This window comes from Vigna unguiculata, chromosome 10 (genome assembly GCF_004118075.2).
Source record: "Vigna unguiculata cultivar IT97K-499-35 chromosome 10, ASM411807v1, whole genome shotgun sequence".
In the NCBI taxonomy this organism is placed as follows: domain Eukaryota; kingdom Viridiplantae; phylum Streptophyta; class Magnoliopsida; order Fabales; family Fabaceae; genus Vigna; species Vigna unguiculata.
In genome coordinates, this window is record NC_040288.1 from 41,286,605 (window position 1) to 41,313,428 (window position 26,824).

At 31.9% G+C, this 26,824-nt stretch overlaps 2 protein-coding genes across 4 annotated transcripts; one reads left to right on the forward strand and one right to left on the reverse strand.

Moving 5' to 3' along the window:
• Window positions 1-680: 680 nt before the first annotated feature.
• Window positions 681-15,858, reverse strand: LOC114166876 (histone acetyltransferase HAC1-like). The gene is made up of 17 exons (XM_028051755.1): window positions 15,707-15,858; window positions 15,068-15,330; window positions 14,268-14,382; window positions 13,828-14,125; window positions 13,260-13,745; window positions 11,266-13,040; window positions 9,708-10,004; window positions 9,352-9,630; window positions 5,968-6,096; window positions 5,684-5,884; window positions 5,433-5,575; window positions 5,002-5,314; window positions 4,661-4,800; window positions 3,323-3,401; window positions 2,594-2,986; window positions 1,387-1,604; window positions 681-1,298 (listed from the first exon to the last, which is right to left on the reverse strand). The coding sequence occupies exons 2-17, from the start codon at window positions 15,262-15,264 to the stop codon at window positions 1,184-1,186; spliced, it is 5,178 nt and encodes a 1,725-aa protein (XP_027907556.1). The 5' UTR covers window positions 15,265-15,330; window positions 15,707-15,858; the 3' UTR covers window positions 681-1,183.
• A 4,156-nt stretch (window positions 15,859-20,014) lies between these two features.
• LOC114166787 (ATG8-interacting protein 1-like) lies at window positions 20,015-23,266 on the forward strand. Of its 3 annotated transcripts, none has more exons than XM_028051613.1 (3): window positions 20,015-20,130; window positions 20,939-21,782; window positions 22,812-23,266. In XM_028051613.1, exons 2-3 carry the CDS (start codon window positions 20,946-20,948, stop codon window positions 22,914-22,916), a joined length of 942 nt encoding a protein of 313 aa, XP_027907414.1. In that variant the 5' UTR covers window positions 20,015-20,130; window positions 20,939-20,945; the 3' UTR covers window positions 22,917-23,266. The 3 variants fall into 3 exon arrangements, with proteins under 3 accessions (XP_027907414.1, XP_027907416.1, XP_027907415.1); XM_028051615.1 differs by having other exon boundaries at window positions 20,034-20,130; window positions 20,946-21,782; XM_028051614.1 differs by having other exon boundaries at window positions 20,045-20,134.
• Window positions 23,267-26,824: the final 3,558 nt, after the last annotated feature.

Sequence of the window (26,824 nt, forward strand, 5' to 3'; positions counted from 1 at the left end):
CAAATTCTATTATGCAGATAAATAAAAGAAGACATTCGCATTAAGTAATTTGAGATTAACTGGAATAAAGAAAATACTAGCAAAAAATGCACATAAAGAGGTAATAGGGTGTCAAAAATGAACAAATTATTTGCATGTGTCTCTCAAATACATAAAAAAGAATCCGATATTTGCACGGTACAAAAATATAAAACTCTTGCAAAGACTCTCCTAAGTCGAATGTAATTTTCTACTTCACTGATTCGAGTAAGAAAGAGGAATTGTTTAACATAAAACCCAAATTCAACTTCAACAGTAAGGTGTGTGACCAAATAAGAAAAGTCTATATAACCTCGAAAAAGCAATCCCTTATTAACTAATTAATCAAACACAAAAGTATCCATCAAAACTCAAGAATAAGAACAATTCTTCATACAGAATCAGAATTACACAATTTTAAAAATTGAAGATATACTATAATTTTACAATTTTACTATTTGCACTCAGATTGATTCAATAACTTATATTCTACAATATACTTTATAGAACGATTAAAGCTTTCACCATGAATGCCCCATTCTTCACATATCATATATACATCTCAAAATAGTAATAGCCTTAAAAATTCACAGAATAGTTTTCATAGCAATAGATCAAACAGAATACTGAAATATAAAATCTACGCAAATGACCTAATCTCATAAAGGAAGCAGAATAATGCATATACTAATTATTTACTTTCATCTTTAAATAAGAGATTCTACAAAATGCATTGAATCTTTAAAACGGTTATAACTAAAAACAACTTGATGCCATCCCCCACCCACAAACATTTGTAAGAAATTTGAGACCTATTTAGACTATAGTACACCCGCCACCGAAGGATGGCAACTAACATAAAACAAGTAATTTGACAAAATCAAAGAATTACCAAATTGGCCCACAAAAACAGAAGCACCGCCAAATATCCCGCCAGACCTGGTTAGTCCTTTGTAGAAGAGGACAGAAGCAGTAATTGGCTGAACTCAGATCTTCATCGGGACAAACATGTTGAGATGGACATGCGCACCTCCAAGGCTACACACATGCACCCTGTGTATTCCATTCACAAACAATGATGCTATCGGAGCACTGGTGAAACTAAGGTATACCTCTGTCCAGAGCATTTCTTCAAAAGTGCCACATATATACAAGTATGAACAGCTCAACCAGCATTGTTAGCAACTTCTGCAGCTCTTTGCCTCATCATTTCCATTACAGCAGCTCTACGCCGTGAATCAGACTGTTGCTGCAACCTCCTTAAATGTTCTTTCAAATCTCTAATTTAACCCAAAAGAACAGAGTTAATACAAACAAGATCTATAAAAAAGTTAACTAGAGAATAATGAAAATGCATGATCCACAAACCTGCAACGTGGTACATGGCATTCAGATTCTTTGCATGCACGAGCATGAAGTTGAAGCAAATACCACATTTTCTTGCAAAGAACACAACCTCCAGAAGCCCGTGTTTTGCAGTGCATCCCATGGCGGAAAAGCCCCTTCACCTTGCGACAATTAGGATACTGACAATGTGCAGAACGACATTGGGATGCATGAACAAGAAGATCAAGCATTTTCCGTAGCTGTAATAAAGAATTCAGTAATATTAGAGATCCTATGTGTATGCAGAAAGTTTTAAAGTCCCCACCAAACAAGGTAGTGCAAAAGAAAGTAATAGCCAACAAACGTTTGGAGAAACAAGAGTCGTCCAAAATGCACGGAAAAATGTAAAAAAACAAATCAGTATACATACTTCTACAAAATATTACACACACAAAACATTACAAGGTAGGGGAACAAAAGCGGGAAAGGTTGAGCTGCAAGATTTATAATAACTATAGATTATAGATAATATGGACAGAAGCAAGCAATTGTTGAAAAAAAAGATAAAATCGTGGTATAATGAAAACAATAAAATGACAAAGCACTTTTACAACATATTTGAATAGCAAAGATGCTGATACATCTTCACGCTTTTTTTTATAGACTAAAAATAATTAAAAGATTAACAACTGTTATAGTAACTACACAATAGTCAGCTACATAAAGGGAAGAAACATGGGACTTGACTCTATAAAATGCGTGATATATTAGAATTAGCATACCATTTGAACCGTTTACAATATTTTTAAAAATCATCAAACATGAAACTCAACAAAAGTCTTAATTTTCTACTCAAAGACATAGTTTTATCTGAGACAACCTCACTTGGTGGAGATAAGACTTTTTTCGAATGTTTAACTCAATTATAACTTGTTTAGTTCTTACATGTTCCACTGCTTAAAATCCTATCCACCCTCAAATTTCATTACTTGTAAATATAAACTTTATTTGGCATACGATATGAAACAACTGAAATATTAATAGCTTTGATGCTATGTAGACAAAAGAATGGATCCTCTCATATACAAGGCAATATCAGTGTCTATCTCTCAACACAATTTAATGTGATATCAAGAAAAAGGTAGACATGGAATTTAAACATGACTGTCATCATACTGAAATTTGACATGAGAAGACCCATTTTCATAAGAAAGCCCAGAGGAGCTAAAGATAGAATTTTATACAACACCTGCAACACTCGGTGCTGCCTTGCTTCTTTGTTCTGAGCATCACGATCCACCATGGATGGATGATTTGTCAACTTATGAGGATGATCAATACCTCCATCCTTTTGATAACAAGCATTGCATACATCATACTCAGGGCAAACCTCACAGCGCCATCCTTGACCAGTTTCAATGTCAAGATAACATATATTACAAGTTGTCACAAATGCTGGAGCAGTTGGATTGTGAAGATGATAGAGGACCATCATTGATGAATGTTTGGCCCGCCTTAGTGTATCATACTGGTAATGGTTTCCCTGGCAGAGACTGAGAAATGCCTGTCTAGTGTCAAAGAATTCACTCTCAAGAATATCATCTTTGTCCTTTGTATCAGATGGAACATCAGCAATTTCAACCTGTATAATGATGCGAATATAAAAAATTTCAAAAATCACTTATACTCTGACCTACTGCATGTTTGTGTTGTATTTGATAGCTGATTTTGCTTTCAGAGAAGTAAAGAATATAAATACTAGTGTGTTTTTCACTGAAATGTCCTGTTTGAGAGTATCAAATAACTAAAACCAAACCAATTCAATATACCGGATTAAATTTAGAGCTTCATAATGTGTATAGCCACTTAGTTCCTCAAAGCACACTAAGATGATTAACATTCAGGTCCTAATAAAATCTCACAGCAGAGCACAGAGCTGAAGCACTCAAAATTACATGTCAAAATCAGAGTTACTTACTGGATAAAGAGTATGTTTCTCCCTCTGATTAATAGGATGTCTTTCTCTCTCTTCACGCTTTTGTTCTACTTCATAACACCTAAGAACAGGCAAGACTGAACGTGTGACTAGAAAAATTGATTGGAGAATTAGGAAGTGGCTCAGCAAGCAAGGATTGAAAGGGAGAAGAGTCATAGAAAGTTAAGTTAACAATAAATATTAATAAGATCATAAGACATGATGTTAAGACGCTAAAAAGTCTGGTATTAAGACAATATCCACAGCAGTCTGCCAGTTTTAATATTGTCCAACTCTGCAGTAAAACTTTTATAGTGCAAGTCTTATAAAGGATGATGGTGGTAGAAAGAACATCAACGAGTCATTATGGAGGATATTGTAGAAGATAACAATAAGAGATGCTATGATAAAAAAATAATATATATATATATTATAAGAACATAAGATAAATAATAAAAGTCTAACAACTTCCACAACAAATAGACATAATTCAAAATTTTCTCTTCTAACAAACTTACTGAAAATATCATACAAATTGTGGTAGAAAGATAGCAAAAACACAGACAAACGGAAAGCCATAATATAATCCAGTGTAAACACATTTGCTCCTGTGTATCAGCATTTTTATTACATTAAAATAATAAAGTTTTAAGAAACTATATAATTTTAAAAGAATGATTTAAAAAAAATGTATGCAATAGCAATTTTTAAGTGGAGAAGTTATGTAGTTTACCATTGAGGCAAGAGGTTGTGCAGTTACATGTTTTACCGAAGGATAAAATTGTCTAAATAAAAAATGACACCAATAGTTACAAAAAAATGTCTTCCTTCATACAATGGTATAGATAATTACATAGATAAATACAAGAAGTCAACTAGTATCAACTTTACTTCTGAAAGATTTAGTGCAGGAAAAAATTGAAAACAAAACCTAATCTTCCCTGTTTCTTGTACAAATATTTGTAGGAAAGAGAAAGAGTAAAAACATCGAAGCATTTTTGTAATTATTTGTGAAAACTGAAAATGAAAATATAAAACCCTTTCTCAAACCAAACAGACCCTTAACTTTCTCCACGCATCAACCTTTTCGTTCTCCATATAAAGAATATCAATTTACAAGTTGCGATGCTTCTTAGAAGGCCATACTGAACACAACAGAAAAACCTACTCAAAGAACACTAAGCTTACCAACAAAGTAGTCTAGCAAGCATGAATATGACATGGGCATGGATTCATGGTCATTTACTATTCATTGAAGATGACACAATTTTGACACTATGTACAACAACAATTGACACGTATCATGACAAAACCATGGAGATATTATTGAAGAGTACTTACTTATCACAAATCTGATAATTCTTGCACTGGTTGCACACCCAACGGTTACCAGAAACCATTAAGATACAACAGCCAGTACATGCATGCTGCAAATGAACCATAATAAAATCTTCCTTCATTGGGCAAATGGTTTCACCAAGCTGCAGAATAATTATGAATTTTATAAGAAATTAGCAAACATAAGGAACCTAAATAAATATTGATAGTATGGAAACAATATTAATGTTTGAAATATTAGCTACATACTGTGACATATCTAATGACTTTAAAAAACAAATTGGAAGAGATCTTTCCCAGGTGAAAAAAACAATGAGCATTATACATGTATAATAGTAAATTACTTTGTGCATGAGGAGCAGGTCCTTCGAAGCATTTCCTGAAAGATCTGACTGACCAGATGCTTTTAAAGCCCTTTTTGTTATAGTCTTTTTAGTTGTTCCCTTTTTATTTTGTTTTCTTCCATCTTCCTCTTGGCGAAGCTGATAAATTAAATCCTCCGCAGCCCCAGGCCAGTAGTCACCATCAAAATATGGTAGTCTTGCAGCAGTGACCTTGGCCCTACATTCACCAGTTGATATGAAGAAATGATCGTATAAGTTGGTGAGATCGACCACAATATTCTCCTTCGAAGCTTTTCTTAACATGGATAGATACCTGAAGAAAGATGCTTAGAAATGCCCAAGTTAGAGATGAATAACCTAATCACATTGTACAAGGAAAATAAACAGATAACTTCTTCTCCTTTTGCCTATACAGAAGCTATTGGGCTCACCATTCACGTAGCTTATCAGATTTTGGTGTTTTCTGAATTTCTGGATGGCAATACAAAATATAATCTTCACCCTTCAATGGAGGACAAGCCCATATGTAGCAGCTTGTAAAACCACGTTTCTTGCAATATTCAAGGTATCCAATCTAAAATCAAATAATTTGTATCAAATATAATTTACAAGATAATAATAACCTGAAACTAGAATATTTACAGGGAAGGACTTCAAGCAACATTTTAGTGTTCAAATTTACCAGAATTTCATGGTAAACAAAAGTACGAAGAGCCTCTCCTGTCACTGCTTTAACCTCAGGCCTAAAATACTTCACAGAATCCAAATACGAAAGATACACTCGGCGCTGATTTGGAAATTGACATTCAGATCCAAATTCTTGAACGTACATGCCAAATAGGCAAACTTCCACACCTTCTATCTTCTGAAACAACAAAACTACCTGAAATAGAAAGCTAAGGGTATCAATATTCAACATTAGTGATTCAATTACAACCAGATTGATAAAATCAACTCTCTCATCACCTTTGATTTATATGGAAATTCTGTTGGGTAATTCTCTTCCTGAAAAATCTCCAGAAACCGTGGTTTCACTTCTAACTTTTTGTCGACAGATGACACAACTCTGATAACAAGGGCATCAGCTCCCGGAATCTGATAATGACCAAGTAGATAGAAATAAGTCACAGAAAATCAGCACATGCTAGAAAAGAGTGAAATCATTGATAACCACAAAAAGATTAAAAAAATAATACTAAAATAAACCACCACCAAAACTTTCCATGTAAAAGTGGTCAGTCACATTGATCAATCAATAATGTTATGTTATGAAAACAAGCCTCAGACCTATAAATCCTTGTCAGTGGTTTCGCCCTTTTTGTTTGGTCCCCCTTTACATCTAGCAATAGAGCTATCTCTCACCCAATTCTCTCCTTAGTATGGCAAGATATTTTTTTATCTAAGATGCTACCCCAACTTTCTTTATAATGCATCCAATCTTATCTATATCCACTCATCCCACTCAACATTCTCATCTCCGCTACATGCATCTGTTGTTGGATTTCTTCTACCACAACTCAGTTTCATATAACATCACAAGCATTATATCCAAGGTAGTCAATACCGAGATCTTACATAGGATGGAAAGAGTATGGAAAACATGTAAATGGCATAATAGTAATATGGTTTACTAAATCTGACAATAAAATTACATAGAAATTCATATAAGATAAATAAGATATATAACTGCCAAATTACTAATAACATTTAGATAAACTTATAAATAGCAAATAAAAAGTCATGCCTAATACAATTTACAAAATTTAAAATTAAAACCTTACAATTCCAAATATAAATAAAACACATTTTTCTTGGGTAACATATAAAACTTAAAATACCCCAAAAGAAAATAAGTGAAGTGAACTGTCAATTTCATCCCTCAAGTATAACCCTCTCTCCTAAGTTGTCTTTTTAAGTAATGAAATTACATGAGTGGTTCTTAAGTATTGAATATACATCAATATAATCAGTACGTTGATAAATTTTAATTTTAATAATGTACAAAGGCTAATTTGAAAGAGTTTGCAATACTTGGGGAACTATTCAGTATGATTTCTATTACCAGAGGGATCACTTGTATCACTTACTTCTTCAGCCACTATTTAGGTGAGGGAGTAATACTTCACAGATAAAACAGCACACCAGTTAGACAAGACAAACAAAGGAAACAAACAAAACCCAGTTAAAAAAAAAAAAAAACAGAAGCAATCACACAGAGAAATTGAGTGAAGAACCCAGAAAAGAATAACACAGTTCAACCACAAGATGAATGCAATATTGAGAAGAAGAGTAGATGAGCAGAAAAGTTGAAATGGACGAGGAAGAAGGTTCAAGGATTTTTCCAAGTGGGTGGAGATGAGTACTGTTTTTTCAATAAAGAAACTAGGTTTATTACTTTGCAAAATGCAATCATCTGATTCCACCAATTGCGCACCTAAGGTCATGTGATCCCAACTATCAGGCCCAAAAGTAGTACTCAAGAAAAGGATGGTTGAAAAATGGTATGATCATGCAATCCCATAATCAAGATCAATGTATCAACCATAATAATTATGGTTGCGTAGTGTTAGTGTTGTACTAAGTTGGATATAGATTTTGTTATAAGTGTTTTCCTTTTATCAGCTGTTCTTTACAGAGCCCTATTTCTCTTCATTCTCTATATAAAGAGAATCCATGTTTTCCTTTGTACATTTTATCAATACAAAGTTACCTATCAGCTTCTCTTTTCCCTTTCTTCTCTCTCCCTCTCTCTCTTAACTCTAGTAGGTATCAAGAGCTTTGTGATCCATGGATTCAGAAAATAATCCTCCTCCTCCACCTCCACCTGGCAGTGTATCAGTATGTACTGTTTCCTCAGTAGTTTTTGACAAGATTTCTGAAAAACTTGATTACAACTTTGTGCTTTGATGTCAACAACTAGAACCACGCATCAAATCCCATTCTCTTCAACATGTTGTGGTCAATCCCTCAATTCCTCTTCAGTTTCTCAGTGAAACAGATCGAGATAGTAATCCAGCCTATGTTTCTTGGGAACAAGATCAGATATCGTTGTCTTTGCAGCAATCCACTATATCAAGATTTCTTTCGTGTCTTTGCTTTTGATATCTAAAAGGGACTCTATTACATGGTCTTTATCTTACTCCCATGACTTTTGGCTCTCCTTTTCCCTTACAGGCTTTCTATGAAGCATACTGGGCTATGGACCCTAATGATTGTAGATCCACCTCTGGTGCTGAAATTCTTCTTGGATCAAATTTCATTTCCTGGTGGTCTAAGAAACAAGCAGTTGTGATTAGGTCTAGTGCAGATGCAGAGTATTGCAGTCTTGCTCAAACAACTTCTGAAATTCTATGGGTTCAAACTCTTCTTAATGAACTAGGCATATCACATTGTGCTCCTAGAATCTATTGTGATAATCAAAGTGCAATCGCCTTAGCTCATAATCATGTTCTTCATGCTCAAACCAAGCACATGAAAATTGATCTTTTCTTTGTTCGTTAAAAAGTTTTGTCCAAATATTTACATGATCAACATATCTCTGCACAAGTACAGTGGGTTAACGTTCATACCAAACCTACCTCTCCTACATGTTTTCTGTTTATTAGGGACAAACTCGAAGTGGTTGCTCTTCCTGTTAATCATCACCCACCTTGAGTTTGTGGGGGTGGGGAGCGGCAGTGTTAGTGTTGTATTCCGTTTGATATAGTTTTTGTTATAGGTGTTTTCTTTTTGTCAACTGTTCTTTACAGCCCTGATTCTTTTCATTCTCTATACAAAGAGAAACCTTATTTTCCTTTGTACATTTTATGAATACAAAAGTTACCTTTTCAGTTTCTATTTTATCTCTCTCTCTCTTAACTCTAATATGCATTAAATTTTTCACTTTAGCTTTTTGTCATCAATAATACTCAGAGAAGAGCACTCACCCAACTACCCAGTATTGCACAATTTTCATCACCAACTATTTCTCCATCCAAGACATTTAAATCAAAGGTATGGATCCAAGACATTCAGAATGGTAGGATTGATACTTCTGCTAAACTTATATTCATATATTCTACATTACTTCTACTGAAATGAAAGCCTTATACTTCCAAAGCTTGTCTCCACATCCGAACTTTATTTGATGATTTCTGCTCTAAACTCTCCAGGTAGGACTATATAATTTGAATAGAGTATGCGTCTAGCAATGGCTATTGGATAGCACAACAAACAGATCCAAGGGTCAACCCTTCATTTAATACTTCAGTATTAAAATAACAATGAAAGAGCTAAGATATACTAAATGTATTAAGTTATGAAATAAAAAATTGAACAAAACATATCTCTGCCAACCATAATACAAATCACCTCATCATAACTTTTTCCTTGAAGTCTTGCCCTTTCCTGTCTTTCTTGCTTTAGCCGTCTAAATAATCGTTGTTCTATGTGATCACTAAGAATAGTTCTTGGTAAATCCTTGGCACCAAGAACAGCATTTTGGGGTAAGGGCTTGCGCTCTCCTCTTTCTACCTCTTGAATATAGCAATTAGGGCAAGTATATTCAGCTTGTCCACCATCATTTCTTCTACCATTAAATAAGGCACAAATTTGATGTTGCCATGCTTCACATTTATCACATTGAACCCACTGCACACAAAGCACAGATGGTTAATTCAACAAAAAATTAACTGAACAACAAAATGATACAGGCAAACATAACACACCCATTCCTCAGTTTCCTCATCATTCTTCTTCTTTTCCAATCTTGACTTGGCAATAGGAGTCCCATCAACAATTATGTTCTCTGTACGAGCATCATTATAGCATGGAATGCAAAAATAATGTCGTGTGTCACCAGTGCCTGTGGTGTAATACATATTATTTCGTTTGATGCGAACCCCACAAGTTGTGCAATAAATAGGTGGTGGCTCAAAGGTAAGCTTCTCTACAGCACACAATTGACACGAATTCTCACTCATTGAATGCTCCATTGCTTGATTCTTCTCTGCTTTTGACTTGCTCTGTCACAAGAAAAAGTTATTATGCCAACATGTGGAACATACCACATTGTGTAAAACATACCACATGAACAATCAAAAACTAGTAAATGTTTATAAAAGGATAAAGAAAATAACACAACCTAAGATGTTAAAAAGTGAGAACACAAAAAAGATTAAGTCAGCAGTCACGAATGACCATATATTTGAACTAACCACTTCAGCCGAATACTTAGATAAGAAAATATAATGGTTAAATTAGTCTTTACGGTTTATTGTTCACACAATAATAAGAAAATAGCATTTTATGAAGTTAAATAAAAATAGTATAAATCAAGATTATGGACTACTTAAATGGTAGGAAATTCGATTTCCACAGAAATGACCAGATAAGATGGATAAAAGATTCAAGTAATGGAACAGATGATAGGCATCTCATAAACATCAAAAGATTCAATTAGTGGAATATATGATAGATGTCTCGTGCACAAAAATCAGTAGCCCATAAAAAAGGACTGTTTATCAGACAGACAGCAAAAGGGTATTAAGTATGCAAAATAGGTTAATAAGGAATCTATGTTCTCTCGCTTAAGAATAGTTCAAATTATTTCCAGCTGATACATTTGGTTTGGAATCCACCGTTGCAGCCCATGGTAATGCCATAGCGGGCATCCCTTCAATTATTGCTTATGGTAGTTCCATATCGCCACCATTTAACAACTTTACTGAATTCACAAGGCTTTGGTCAGATAAAATAGGGCATATTGTTGGATAAATATGCTTCCTACATTGTTTTTGGTAGCTAGACCTGCCTTCGTATATAATTTTATCAGTCTCTTCATGTTTCAGTACATGCTTCCTTTCAAGGAATCCCATTGGAAGTTGACAAGAAAAGGAATACTAACTATACCGTTTTCTGTACTTTTCATGTATAATTCTTAAAATAAAAAAGTTCTGGTGTTGTAAGCCAAAAATATATTCTCGTTGTCTCATTTGATTTTGAGTGTTTACATGGCAACTAAAGTTTCTTTAAACTAGTGAGTTCCGCAGTTATTTCTGCTCTTTAAGTAAAGAACTCACAATTAAACCTGAGGTCACTGAAGAATTACACGTCTGTTAAAATACTTAGATGAAGTCCAGATCATATTTCAACCAACAAATAGGAAGTCAGTGTATTGACCGAGGAAAGTAAACTGGAACAGGTTTCCAGTACACTAGTACAGATAAAGTAACATTGTTTAAATAAGGAATTAAATTGCACATGCCACAAAATACAAAGACTTACCTGACCAACCCATTGCCTGAGGCCAGTGATATGTTCCCTCACTTGCTCCGGAGTAAATAACTCAGTTAATGAGACTCCCTTTATTTTTGGCTTACCAGATTTGGTTCCAGTTGGAATGTCAGATGTCTGCACAACATTTTCTTGCAGGTCTTGTCCAGTTTCTTTCTCAGCTTTTATATTTTCAGGCCTAGCTAAACTAGCAGGTTCTTCACATTTAACAAGTTCAGCACTAGGCGTTTTATCATCAGCATTATTGTTATCCATTTGCATCTCACTAAGCTTTTCATGTATCACATTTGCAGGAGCTTCGGCCTTAACTTCTGTAAATTCGGGTTTAATTGAGATAGACTTCTCAGCATTGGGATAGGGTTGTGGTTGAGACTGAGCATCCCTGGAAACAAGAGATTCGCAATTTCCAATAAAAGATGAAGCAGAATGGTCATTTTCAGGATAAATGGCCTGGGCGCAATGCTCAATCTTTATACGTTTTATAGATGGATGGAGGTCCTCGGAAGTTTCAACAACTAATGGAGGCTTTGAGATCAATCTTGGTGATGTGCCTGCAACGCTGTAAGGCTTACTGGATCCAGTCACTGCAGTTGGCAAGCTTGATTCAGGTTCCGGCCGAATCTGAGGCTTCAATTGAAAAGCACGTCGACACTTTCTCACAAAAACACAAACAGGACAACCTAGATCCTTGCAATTTACGTAATGAATAAGTAACTCCTTTGTATGATGGCAACGAGGATATGGACAATGGCGCAGCTTGCATCCATCTATGTGCTTGCATAGCATCTGTGCAATAGAACAAAACCTCTCTTTGCATCGTCCTTCAGGGGCAGAACATCGCTTAGCATGAAGTAGAAATAAAAGCCACCTCTGTTGATTCCTGTGCGCCTTATTTGTAGCAATTCCAGATTCCAGCTGCTCAGCCAAGCCTCTAGAAAGAACATTTCTAACAATAATAGATCCATCGGATGATAAGTTATTGCATTGAGCTTCATCTTGTCCAGATATTCTCTGATGAAAATCCACGTGAAGATGTTGATCATGTGAAATACTGTCAGGATCTTGTGATTGAGGCCATTGGTTTAGAATCACAGATTTGGATTGCACCCCGACGCTAAAATTATTTTGAGACTCTGCAGCCAATTGATGTTGGTGCAACATTTGTTGTGAATTTTGAGGTGTTGATGATGATAAATCATGGTGACCAGATGGAAATGGAAGATGTTGAGCACCCCTAGAGCAATCTTCAGATGAGTTCTGCTGAAACGGACTCTGCATCTCAGATATATGAAACTGTTCAGAGACACGAGAGTTGAGCACTTCTTTGCGGTGTTCAATTCCAGGCTCAGGCTTCACTCGGTTTTCTAGATTGGGAGAAAGCTGAGACTGACTGAATGTGTCACTGTTGACCACATGCTGATTTTGCATAGATTGAAATTGCTGCAGCGCATACTGATCTGGCTGTTGCAATTGTTGAGACCTTTGCTGATATTGCTGTTGAGAATGCAGAAAACCCTCTCTTGAAGTCAATGAAGTCTGAAAATTCAACTTTTCTAACTGGTTAACTTGTTGAGACTTTATATGAGCAGCCTGCTGCATACCATGCAAATTCGAGTGACCACTTAACAATGTGCTAGTTTTGGGCACAGATGATAATTTAACAGAACTAGTGTTCTGATTGTTCACCATGGGCCCAGAGGATGTCGCAGACGTATAACAGTTTCCAGAAGGAAAATTGTCAACATTGTTTAATCCATATCCATCACCTGATAATAATATTGTCATTCTTTCTGAAACATGTCAATTTTGAAAGTAAAAAATACAGAACATGCAATATGTATACAGACACATGGATGTGTATACTCAAAAAAAGTAACATAGTCCTGAAACGTTATGAAGCTTGATACAGGTGCCGGGGTCGCAGGTTAAGGTCCTAGGCTCATTCCATGATAAAAGAAAATCAAAAGAAGTGAGAAAAATATTACCTTGCACCACCGGTTTCTGACTTTGATCAAAGTGCTGGTGCAACTGTTTTGGGGAATTGGCATAAGTGGAGGCATAGCTGTCAGAAGAAGTGCCAGGTTCGTTTGCAACCTGTATATTGTTTCCAATCAAGCCTGAGCCACTATTTATAGCACCATTTGAGTTTGTAAATGGCTTCTGTAATAAACCAGATCTCATTCCAATACCCATTTGACTGTTGAGATTCTGCAATACATGACTATTTTGGCCACCAACAATCTGCTTCTGCTGCTGAAGTTGTGATAGTGGTACCATAGTAGACTCTACACTGGAAAATGCACCTCCATTTGTATTAGAATCTATGTTCATGTGTGAGTGACTGCTGCTGACTGAGAATCCAGGAGTGGGAATCATCTGGCTAGCAATTCTCTGCACCCCCATTGATGAAATGTTCCCCCCTGAGGCAACAGAAAAGCTGGTAGAAGACTGCTGATAACCATTAGACAAACCTGCAATACATAGACTCTAAAATGAAGGACAAGAAAATAAAAGTGTAAGGATTGGTGAAGAATGATAATACTCTAATATTACCATCAAATCTATTTAAGGTACTGCCAAGCATGCCACCAGCTGGTAACATGTTTACACTATTGAAAGATGTTGATGCTATGCTATTACACCCGCTGGCATAAATCATCGAGGCATCCACAGAAGATGCAACCATCATGCTTGAATTTGGAGCATGTGACATACCAGGGGTTGGTATCATTGTACTGATCGGAGAAGAGTTAACAAGCTGCGGATAGTGTTGGTTTTGATTATTCATAGATGCTCGTCGAAGGAAATTTGATAATCGACTCTCCAAAGTATCCAAGTTCATGTAATCCTCCTGAAAGGTATGTCCAAACCGTTGACAACACAAATAGTATTCAAATTAAGGAAGAAGTTTCAAGGCTCCATGTGTTTACAATTAAGATCCTTCCAAATATTGGGAACTGAAAAAGAAAAATAACGTGAAGACCAGTAGAAACCTTAGATCGGGCAGCTTTTAACATGCCCTCCTCCAAGCGCTTTGCAAGATCCTTAAGCTTCTTTCTCTGGACATCTGTAACTGGCTGCTGTTGTCGTTGCAATAACATATCAAATCTGGAAGGTAAAAACAAAAAACATCTACTGATGAGAATGAATAAAAATACTATAGTAGTTTATCTTTTTGCATACATGATTATTATTATTATTTAAGTCAAAACGTCAAAGAAGGAGGGGGAAATTGGAACATAATTGAGACAGAAAGGCAGTAATCTAATTAACTTAATGGCATATGCACTGCAGGCATCCCACAGCAACTACTTTTTAGAGTAATCTAGCCATTAAACCATAAATTATGAAGAAGCATCAGTGTGACTGAATGTTGTCAAGCACGTTGAAAATGCTGTTTCACACACTGCAGATGCTTAAACTCTCAATAAAATTATGAAAATGTTAAATTAAATTATTTTAGTTAAGCTTAAATATTCAATTAGGTAATGCAACAGAGCCACAAAGAATTTCTAGCACATAAAAGAAAATCAATCATAATATAATGATCGAGTGTCAAATATATTAGTTTCCTTTCACTTCTGTTTTCAGAAATTTGCAACTATTAATTTTCTTTATGAACCTATCAATAAATTGGCTTGTACTGTGGAGTTTATGCTATCATCTCGGTAGTCAATCTCCCAAAAATGTCATCTGTACTTCTTATATATAGACAAAATTCCCAAGAAGAATCAACGAAGTCAGGTTACCCACTAAAAGTGTTCAATTGAACAGATAAAAAAAAAATACTTACATCTTCTCTTGAATAAAAGTGCGAGCTCTAGGAAATTCAGGATCCATATTAATTGTTGACCGGGGAACACCCCCTAAAGGTGGCATCTGATGAGCGAGTGCATTCCCATTCAGCTGGGTCAGTCCAGACAACTGAGACCCGGGTTGATTAGGTACCTGTCCTGACATCTCCCCCGGAATATGTGCTTGCAGTTTCATCTTTTACATATCTTAAATATCTTACAGGATTCCTCCATCAGCTAGCTCATCATCCCAAACAGAACCCTGTAACAACAACTTCAATGTAAATTAACGGATAAAAATTAACTAGTGGGATGACGAAAATGAGATAGGAAAAGCCAATATTATAAAGAGCAGGTAAAGGAAATAGATGTTGAATGCATGCAACCTTTATTAATTTTCCTAAATTCTATCAACCAAAAAAAAGGGTCTACAAAATCACGCTATGTGGATCCCCTAGTGCTTGAAATTGATAACTGGAAGATTAAATTGATATTATACAAATTCAATCAAACATTACTACTGCAAGAAACCCTAACTACCGACTCGAATCAATAAATATATGTTAAGGAACACGGAAACCCTAATAGATTGATGGGTTATACAACGAACTTAAAACGCTGAACCATCGAGTACATACCAAGCACGAATTTGGTCTCGCAATATGGAATTGGAAAGGAACCCCAAATTATCAACGGCGATTCACGATGTTTTTGCCGTGGAGAAAGAGAAAGGTCGGTGACACCCTCTCCAATCAAAGGCACGTGCGGAATTTGCCAAGAATGAACTATAATAACAGAAACAAGAAGAATTAACAAATACATAAATAAATAAATCATAATTCGAAAGAGAAGAAACTAGTTAAAATCCTATTTTGTTCTCTGACTTTTATAAAAAATTCAATTAGATTGTCACTTTTATTTAATTTAATTTAATTTTTAAATTTTTTACAGAAAATCGATTATGTCCTCGTTAAATTTTAGTAATTTAATATTTTAATTTAATAAAAATCTAATATCAATTTTAAAAAATAACCTAATCAAATCATTTTATAAAACTAGAAAATTAAATTAAACCAAATAAAAATTAAAGATATAGGTTTAAATATTTTATCCGGTCAATAAGAGACGAACAAATGTATAGGTTTAAAGATGAAATATAATAACAAAAACGAGAAGAATTAATAAATACATAAATAAATAAAGAAATCATAATTCGAAAGAGATGAAACTAGTTAAAATCCTATTTTGGTCTATAACTTTTATAAAAAGTTTAATTATAACTAAAATGAGTTTAGTGAGTGATATTACTCTCACTGTCTATAACCTAACCATAATACTACGTACATGCTTATGATTATCTTTAATAAAATTTTAAATATTAATATTTTAAAGTTTAAAACTAATATTCTATTTAATAAAATAATTTGTTTATGTACGTACTTTTATTTCTGATTTTATCTTTGTTACTGATTTAATTTAATTTTTATATTTAAAATTTAGAAATATCTAAATATCATATTTTAAAATCAAATTTTTAAAATTATTCTTTTAAAATAAACTGATTTTAAAACCAAGTTCCTTGATTCCATTTAAATATACGCAAAACTTCATTATATATTTTTTATTACTTTTACTAATAATAAATATATTTAATGTAAATTTAAGTAGCTTTTACTTCACATAAATTTTAAGTAACAACACTCAATTTCAATAAACATGTGAATGAATTAGGATTAAGTATGTTTGTACTACATTTATGCGAAATTAGAATTCGGTCTCTCTTTCAAATTTCATATAAAAATTATTTTTATATTTGAGTAATATATGGAATTTGTTCACCACATTAATTCTTAGGTGGCGTCTCTAATAGTCATGCTGACTGTACTGACATGTGTAATTTAAAAAAAAAATTATATGTATATATATATATTTCCTTATATTAAAATAAAACTGAAAAATATTTTTTATTATAAATAATTATTTAAATTTAAAATATAATAATTAAAAGGATAAAATTAAAAAAACAAAAAAAGACACCAAAAGGTTTATCTTTTATATATGTAATTGTATTATTATTATTATTATTATTATTATTATTATTATTATTATTATTATTATTATTATTATCGCTACACGATGTAATTATAGTTGTATTATTATTATTAATATTATTATAATTAGACACACATTTTATTTTTATTTATTATGAGTTATATCTCAATTACTTGTACTTTTATTTGTTTTGTTGCTCATTTTATCTCTATATCTATATAATTATTTGAATTAAAAAATAGTTACTAAAATTAGTAAAATGATAAAACTGACAAATTTTTTTTATTATGAATAATTATTTAAATTTAACAAATATTAATTAACAAGATAAAATTGTAAAAACAAAAAAGACTCAAAAAATGTGTATCTATTTATATATTTTGTATTATTATTATTATTATTATTATTATTATTATTATTATTATCACTACGGAATATTATTATAATGGTATTATTATTATTATAGTTTGACACACAAGTTCATGAAATTTGAAATTAGTCCCTCTTTATAATTTTTAATTAATTTAGTAATTCATTTTTAAAAATATAATGAATTTAGTTATTTTAACCAAATTTTGTTAAGTTTATTTGATGTTTCAACCGCATTTTATGATAGTATTTGAATTGTTTACACTATTTGACACATTTTCGTTTCAATGTTAACTCAAATATCATCATAAAATGTGTTTAAAATGTCAAATAAATTTAAAAAATTTGATAAATGACTAAATTTACGTATTTATAAAAATGAAGGACTAAATTGGTATAAAATTTTAAAGATAGACTAATTCCAAAAATCACTAAAATTTAAGGGACCAAAAACATATTTAACCATCTGATTAAATAGTTATTTAATAATAATAAGTATTAGTATACTTTGTATTTAATAGATAAAAAATATTATAATATTAGTATAAATATTTAATTTTATTAATTTCGTTTTAATTTATTAATATAATTAAATATAATATTGTTTTTATTATTTGTCATCTTTGTTAAAATAAAATTTTTAATATATAATTAATTTTAAAGAAATTATGAAATATTTCAAATTTTTTAAATGAATACAAAAATACAAAGTTTGTTTCAATATTAATTACATATTCCTTTTTATTTCTCAATAAAAAAAAACTTAACACATTTTTAAATTTTTATTTATTACTATACTTTAAATAAATTTAAAAACAAACATATATTATACAAAATCAACTATTTTATTTTAATTATTAGGTCAAGCCAATCAATGGAACAATTATTAAATCAAGAAACTTATTCAACGTTTATGCTTGAATACTTTTTATAATGATGATATTAAATATTCAGATCTAATCGTGTTAGGCCATAAGGTCAAATTTTGTAGCTATGGATAGATTAGCTTATAGGTCAAAATTTACTATTATGACTATGAATATTTTGAACTATTTTAAACTTTTTATCATATTACACGAAATGGTTAAATATACTTTATATTTTCTATGTTTTTACATTTTTATCTAATATTATTTTATAAAGTGTTAAGAGATTTTGAAAAAATAGTACAAAAAACATGACATTCGAGAAAATACTAAATAATTATCAAATTTAAAAATAAAAAATAACCAATAATTATATTGATTACATTAAAGACCATTTGTAAACAAAATATTGATATCTAAAAATAAATTTTACTATTAATAAATTGACACACAATAGTTGATATTTGAAACAGTAAAATTATAGATATAAATATAAATAAAAATATGTATTATGTGTTAGGATAGATAATTCAAATATAATTGTAAAATTATTTAAAATATTAAATAAATTTAATAAAATTTGATTAAAATAATTAAATTTACATATTTATATTTATAAAGATGAAGGACTAAATTAATAAAAAAAATTTAAAATAAATTAATTTCAAATTTTATTAAAATAAGAGGTACCAAAAATATATTTATCCCTAAAAAAATTATATATCCACTAAATTTAAAAATAAAAATAAGGATTATTTTTTATTACATGAAATATCTAAACCCACCTCCATCATCCTTACATAGAATCAATTTAAAAACAAAATAGTAATGTTTTTGGCGTTGTTGAGAAGATTGTAGAAATTCTATGTCCTCTTAATGACTAATAAAGCAAATTTTAGAAATGACATTACTTACGAATAGGTATCAGATTCGAGGTGAGAAAATGAAGACATGTCTTTGAAAGCTTAATAATGATTTCCAATAAATCAAACCTGTGTTTCATTATACATGTGAATACGCGCACACCTATCAATCAATCATTTATTAATTATTTCTAAAAGGTCACATGAAATTAGTATAATGATTAGTGTAATGTAATGAAATTAGTATAAATAACATAATTAGTTTTGTTTTAACAAAAATGATGGCTTTTGCATTAAAATTGTTTGTATAAAGTTGAAAGGAAAAATATTGATAAGTTTTAAAAATGTTTTTTTTTTCATAAAAGAAAATTGAAAATTTTTAGTTATTTCTCTGATGTAGTAGATAAAATATAAATAAATAAAACCTTTATCTATTTTCTTTCATCATAGGGGTAGTGGCTACAGTTTTGGATGAGCTTAAAATGAGAGCCAGGATTCTCTGCTGCCTCTACACGACCACATTCTTCTAGCAGAAATGTGACCCATTCAATACGTTCTCTCTTTTTCATAAACTGTTACGCAATAAATAATCAATGGTTTGCATTCAGCTGTGCACTTGGATGTAGAAAAATAAGTGTCGCAGAGGATCTAATTTGTTAAACTTAGTAGTTAGATAGATAGATATAGTTATAGATCCCATGTCTCTCACACCACGCAAAGGGAATAACCGGTAATTGTTCACTTTCACTACCTTTCGATCCACCTGCTATAGCCGGTAACATCCCCGATAAACAAATCATCCCTATAAAAGCCAACCCCCCTTCATTTTCCTCTAGTTGCTTCTCAGTTTCAACCTCATCGTCGTCGTACACACGTTCTGGTTCTTCGCGGATCGTGTAGCGTTTAGTTTCCGTTAGTTAATCACTTTCTCTCTCTTTTCTATTTTTATTTATCAATCTCTGTGTATGTTTTGATCCTGGAAAAAATAAAATATCGTTGATGATTATGGGACCGGGTCTGTGTGATGATGATGTAGCTGTGTATGGGTTGTCGTTCTAGGGTTTGATTTTGATTTGGTTTTTGTGTTTTGTTCCGTCTTTGGATCTCTGCGTGGGGGTGCTGTTTTGTTTCGATTTCGTGCTGACGTCTTTGCATTTTTGTTGCGTAACCAACTCTGCATGAATTGGGTGCTTGAGTCCACTGGACTGGTAGAGCTTGTTCGGTTTATTGGATGGAATTCATGATATCAGTTTTGGGTTTGAGGATGGAAAACTAATATGGAATTCGTGATTGGAGAAAGAGTTTTCGATTTGTTTTCATGGTGTTTTTTAATTGAAGAAGAATAAGTTAAAAATATATTTTTAGGATATTTGTATTCTTAAGTAGTAGAAAAAATTGCTCTAAATTTTTTTGTTGGAAATTTGCGTCTGTTTATGAAGTTGATTTAGTATTTTTGTATCGACGTTTTTGTTTCTTTGGAACTCTCGCACTCATAGATAAAAACTCATCATTATGTCTCCTTTCTATATTGCAATTCAATGACTCTGCACATGGTTGTGACACTTTTTTTTTCCAGGTTTGATAGTTTTCTTATTTATTATATTGATAAATCATACTTTTTTGGCATTAAATTGATTCCCCCACCCTCGTTGCATGTACGCATTTCCATTTAAGTGTACTTTAAGTTGAATTAGAATTTGATGCCATTCTTCTGATGAAGACAAAAGATGGCAGACAATGAAGATGGAGGGGACAAGACTTCTCGTGGGAATGAATGGGAGGTTGTATCTCTCACGGCATCGACATATGCAGCTGCTCCTGGTCCTGATGATGTTGAGATGAAGGATGAGGGGAGAGAAAGTTCATTTGTACCGGATGAAGCAGAAACGTCACGTGCTTTATTCATGTCTGGTCACTTTGTCTTTCCACCCAGTCAGCATGAAAACTTGCCTGTGGAACCCGATTATAGTGAGATTCATGATGATTCTGGAGACAAAGATGTTACCTCTGATGAGACTGTTGGAGAAGTGATAAGACCAAGTGGAAAAGATGAAGAAAACTTGACATTACCAGGATTGGAGGTTTCAGAAGAGTTTGAGGGAATGCGTTATTTTGATCAGAAAATCAATAGATTATCTGTTCGTGGTAAAGAGTTTGAGGAAGGTACAACTCTTCCAGATTTTGGTTTGACTGAAAAGGGGGAGATTATGTATGACCCTGCAAAATACACTTCTTTCCAAGGTGAAACAACAATTGGTGGTGTAACAGCATATGGTGAAAGCATAGTTGAGCCTGAAACAACTGAATCCGAAGGTTCAAACGTGTCTCCTGATTTATCACTGTCAAAGAACTCTTCCAAAGATGATGAATACAACACTTCAGATCTTCCCTGTGGAGCTTGGTGGAAGCGAAGAGCTGCCTCCTTATATGCTCATGCCAAAGAGACAAACGCATTCTGGTCTGTTTTCGTTGCTGCTGCTGTGATGGGTCTAGTAATGCTCGGCCAACATTGGCAGCAGGAAAGAGCTTTACAACTTAAATGGCAAATCAGTATAAATGATGAGGTATATCCATTATCATCATGCGTTCTTAGAAACATTTTATGTTAGCATATTTGATTTCATAAATGATCAGAAAATATATGTATATGATAAATGGTGTAAGGTTGTCCAAAGTCATACATTATTCACAAGCTAGTCGCTGCTCTAATGTGTTATAGACAATATGCTTGATTGATTATATGACTCTAGTAATGCAACAATGGATTCATCATTAACCAGTATGTCACTATATAACACTATTATGTCATTGACACTGGACAAAATCTGATATTGGTAATGCAGTGATGAATAATAATGAAGATATTTTTTAATAGGCTAAAGTTTATTGATTGAAGTTTGGAATTGGGGAAAAGATTTACTCAAAACCAAAGTACAGGAACAAAGCATCAGAATCATGAGTCATTGACCCTCCACCCCGATACATTGCAATGTCCCAATCTTTTCAAAGTATCTTGGTTGCCCAGTATTTATGTATTTAATATACTTACCAAAGCAACTTTCATCTTTCTTATTCAGCAACATGTTTTGAGCTGTACCTTCTATCCAAAAGAATAAATTTTTAATTCCACACCGCTGCAATGGTTGGGTATCATCTTCACCTGTCCATCTAATTAGTCCAGCTGTTGAAAATCATGTGACGTCCTTGGTATCTTTATGGGTGTTAACAATGTCTTAAGGCCTAACGACCATGTGTGCTGATTTTTATACAAGAATGAACTTAATTCCACTGTAATTTAAGAATGTCATACTTAATTTTATGAGCAATGTAATGTAATTATTTATTGTCCTTATCTGAAACATTAGCAGTGGTAGAAGAACTTCTGAAAAAAAATTTATCTTTGACTTTCCCTATCCTTTAGAGAAGCATAAATCTTACTACATATTCAAGGTATTTTTTGTCAACTTGAGGCTCTACTTCATCGGCAGAAAGAGTGCCACGAACTCTTTTTTTGCAATTCTCTCTAGCTGCTCGGTTTGATTTCTCGTATTACTTCAAAAATACTAACATTCTCCATCTTAATGCTCCCACAGGTGAGGAGCAGGGTGCTTGCTCCCATTATTCGATTCAAAGATGTGATTGTTGGTGGCCACCGTCGTGGCTCCTTGGTCAGGGGAAGCTCCTCTAGTGAAAGTTAAAGTACTTGAGGAAAAGGTGGCTAAGTGCACGGGCATCCTATCCCTGTGGTAAGTGAAGATGATGACGAAAAATGGTATGTCAGAGAGAGGTTGAGAATGAAAAGTGCTACATTTGTGAAATCCAGGTTCGGTAGCAGGATTGGTTGACCTTTCCCAGTTATGAATGTCATTGACCAAACATTATATGCTGTGGATTTTCTTCATCTTTATATTGACTATAGCATTGTATAGCTATTGAAGTTATTCAACTTGGTAAGTTATGTATTTTGATAATGTGAAATTGGCAGTTTAAACACGAAAGATGTAAATGAAGTGATTGCTTGAATGGTGAGTATTTAGTTTTTCTTTGACTCTGACGGCTTCGGGATCTCGCAAACGAGAGTGAAACCTCAGTTTCTAAACTGTAATAGACTGCATGCTGTGGTTACATGGTTATGAATTGATAGATATCGTTGAATAAGGCATGCACACATGAGAACAACTACACTCGTGGTGGAGTGTTGCTCGGTTCCAACGACAAAGTTTATTATCTCTGTTAGCTTGTTTTAAGTGGACCTGTGATTAAGGGTACATTGATTTTCCTGTAAAACATCTGATTCAATTGGTTCATATGATTCACCAGTCAGTTCATAAAGGCTTTTGTGAATAGATTCTCTATTTTATCACTAAAGTATTGTTTTTTTTTCAGTTTAATAGATTGTATCTCGATTTTTTATAATTTGGTTTTTATTTTATTTAAAAAAATTTAATGTTGTTTATTTTGTTAATATTACTTTAATGACTAACAACAGAGTGGAACCTGACACAGATATGGAATTTTCAACTTAGATGGATGGATGGTCTTTTTAATTATTTACTGATGTGAAAAATATGTTGTGAAAATTGAACACAAAATTAGTTTCTTATTACTATTATGAAAAGAATTGCATTGGTCGTGTGCGTAAATAAAAGACAAACGTAACACATTCTAACCTTCCACTGACATCAACATCAGTCTAATATTCTTTTTAACTAAAATGGAACTGAATTGAAAATTTGAGAAAATAAATATGAAAAACATTAGAAAAAAGAAGCTTATCAAACATTTTTTTTTCTCTCCTAAATGGTAAAACTATGTTGTTTTTAGAGTATAAAATCTCATAATACTTACCCTTGAAGTATTGAAAATTTCATTTAACTGGTCATTAAAGTGAAAATTCACAAACACATTATTGCACGTAGATTTAGCGAACGGACCTACTTTAACACACAATCTGACGAATCACAATTTCATCTTGGGATTCGAATGTATTTAAAGACTAAGATGCAACTTTATTTATACTGTTATATAAAAAATATTTTTTGATTGAAAGCTTTACTCTTTAATAAAATAAAATAATATTTTTATTTCATAAAATATGCAATAGATACTAAAAGATAATCATATAATTTGTTCACTTGAAAGTACCAATCTGAGGAAGCTTAAGTATTTTTCCTGGTTATGATCATAAATTTTAGATTTTAATTATTTTCGTAACTTGATGGGTGTGGACTATTGGATCTAATGTATTGCAATTCCCATATTTGTGGACTGGAAAAGCATGGTGGTCATGGAGAATCTCTGTTTCTTGATAGCATTTTATGCTATTTTGTAGATACACCGATCAAGAAAATAGAAGCTGATTTTCTTTCTCTTATTCGCCAAATTAATTTCAATTTCTTAATAAACATTCCACCACCTCTTTCACCTTTCACTAAATGAAAAGTAGTCTGTTCTTACTTTTAAAAACTTCTATAAGGATAAATGATGAAGATAATCTTTATATATGTATTTTAAATGTCCTTTTATTTGAAGGGACATTTAAGAAGAGAAGAAAAACTAAAGGGTACAATCGAAGTCGATAAATATTGCAATTGAAGTTAAAATTGAAACTAATTTTACCAATTGTGTTTGGATTTACTACTTTCTGATGATTTAACTTTGGATTAATCAGATACAATAAAAAAAATGACAATATTAGAATTGGCGACTTCAATATTAGTGGATGGAGTGGAAGTGCAAATGAGGTATTTAGGAGATACTATGAGAAAGAGTTGACAACAATTTATATTCCATTAAGTATATAAATGGAGCCCAGAAATTAGGAGTAAAAACATTTGAAAAAATATGGTACAAATAACTGAATGTGTAGATAATATTATCAACGCCAAAATGAGAATTTATCATTAACATCATAGTGTATAGGGACATTAAGAAAATGTTGCAAGACAATGACTCATTTAATGTTATAACAAGAAAGTATTAAGAAAGTTCTTGAAGCAATGTATTTACAATATAAGGTGCATACTTGTGTTTGGTTGAGATAAAAGCATTATGACTACTTTAATTTTGTGAACAGGTAAATGAGTGAGTTAATCCAATTTTTTTTTATTGTAATACAATAAATATATTAATTAGTATGAGAAAGAAAAAAAAACATGTTTAAATGAGCTAATTCACCAAATTCACCTATTTGTAATGAGTTAATGAAGTTACAAAAAATTATTTCACTATAAAATAAATAATATTAAATTATCTTATTTTTAAGTCTTCATTTTCTATTTTTATATCATTTAGATATTATTAATACCCTTTTTCCACTATTATAATATTTTTTTTATTATAGAATAAAATAATGATATGATTGAAATTAAAAAAAAAAATAAGCAAAGATATTTATCTTATATTTTTTATATAAAATTAAGTTAGATAACTCTATCTTTTAAAAGTAAATCTTAAAATGCAACTGATCATTATAGAATATTTGTTTGTTTCATTTCAAGATTGAACATGAATGAACTTTTGATAATTTTAACTATAAAAATCATATCTAATATATTTTGAATATAAGTTAAGAAATTATGACCTGATCTAGTTGAAATATTCATTAAATATAGATATTTATATATTAGTTATTTATTAGTAAAATTGTTTCTGAGATTTAGTGCCTGAACATGGTAATTAATAGTTATCATGTGACTTAATCCACCTCAGCTTGACCATGGTTGTATTTGTATATTACAAATTTATTTGTTAAGCATTCTTATTTTTTAAAAGCATAACGGATATAATATTTAAGATGGTAATGGTAGTTTACCAATGTCATATGTTAATTAACAACTAATTATCATGTCAATGCTATCTTAATTTAGATGAATTAGGGTCCACCGTTGAGAAACTTTTAAAAGAATCCAAATAAATGTGTAATAAGCTGTTTTTTTAATACCACTTATATACACAAATTCAAATTACTACTTTTGTTTCATATAGTCTCCTTTCTATATCTAAATTAAATCGTGACAAATGAGTTAAAAAAATAACTTTTTGGTTTTATTCTTTTCTTGCTCACAATGATATCAACATGTAATAAACTTATTATGTTCAAGCTTTTTATCGATCTCAAATTATAAAATAAAAATAAAAATTAGTATATTCAAAAATAATCAAGTTTATGCTTTGTAATACAAATGATAACATGTAAGTAAATTAAAGAACAATGTATTAATTATATCATTCACTTAATATAATAACATATATAATTTTCAATAAATTCGTATATCTATTATATACATATATTAAAATAATTAATAAAATAAAAATTAATTATAGAAATACATTAATATTTTGAAATATATATATATATATATATATATATATATGCGTATTATTTCATTTTAAAACCATAATATCATTGCCAACACTAATATAGGAGCAAAGAAAATATAGGAGTAGACTCAGAAGACTTAGATTCTCTCAAATGTTGCTATTGTTTTTCAATTTGGGCAATTTCTGTTCTGTTTATTTTCTCCATTGGGTTGTGAAATATCTACTCTTTTTCTTTTTTCTTTTTGTTGTGGAAGTGATCGACAATGAAAAGTTCAGTTTTTGA

Bases quoted from the DNA above. Each gene is read 5' to 3' on its own strand.
- LOC114166876 (XM_028051755.1), bottom strand. From the start codon at position 15,264: ATGAAACTGCAAGCACATATTCCGGGGGAGATGTCAGGACAGGTACCT. The intron at 13,746-13,827 runs GTAATATTAGAG...TATGTATTGCAG, and splicing joins TACCTTAAATAGATTTGATG to GTTTGTCTAATGGTTATCAG. The intron at 5,576-5,683 runs GTAAATTTGAAC...ATTTGATTTTAG, and splicing joins TTGTTTACCATGAAATTCTG to ATTGGATACCTTGAATATTG.
- LOC114166787 (XM_028051613.1), top strand. From the start codon at position 20,946: ATGGCAGACAATGAAGATGGAGGGGACAAGACTTCTCGTGGGAATGAA. The intron at 21,783-22,811 runs GTATATCCATTA...ATGCTCCCACAG, and splicing joins AAATCAGTATAAATGATGAG to GTGAGGAGCAGGGTGCTTGC.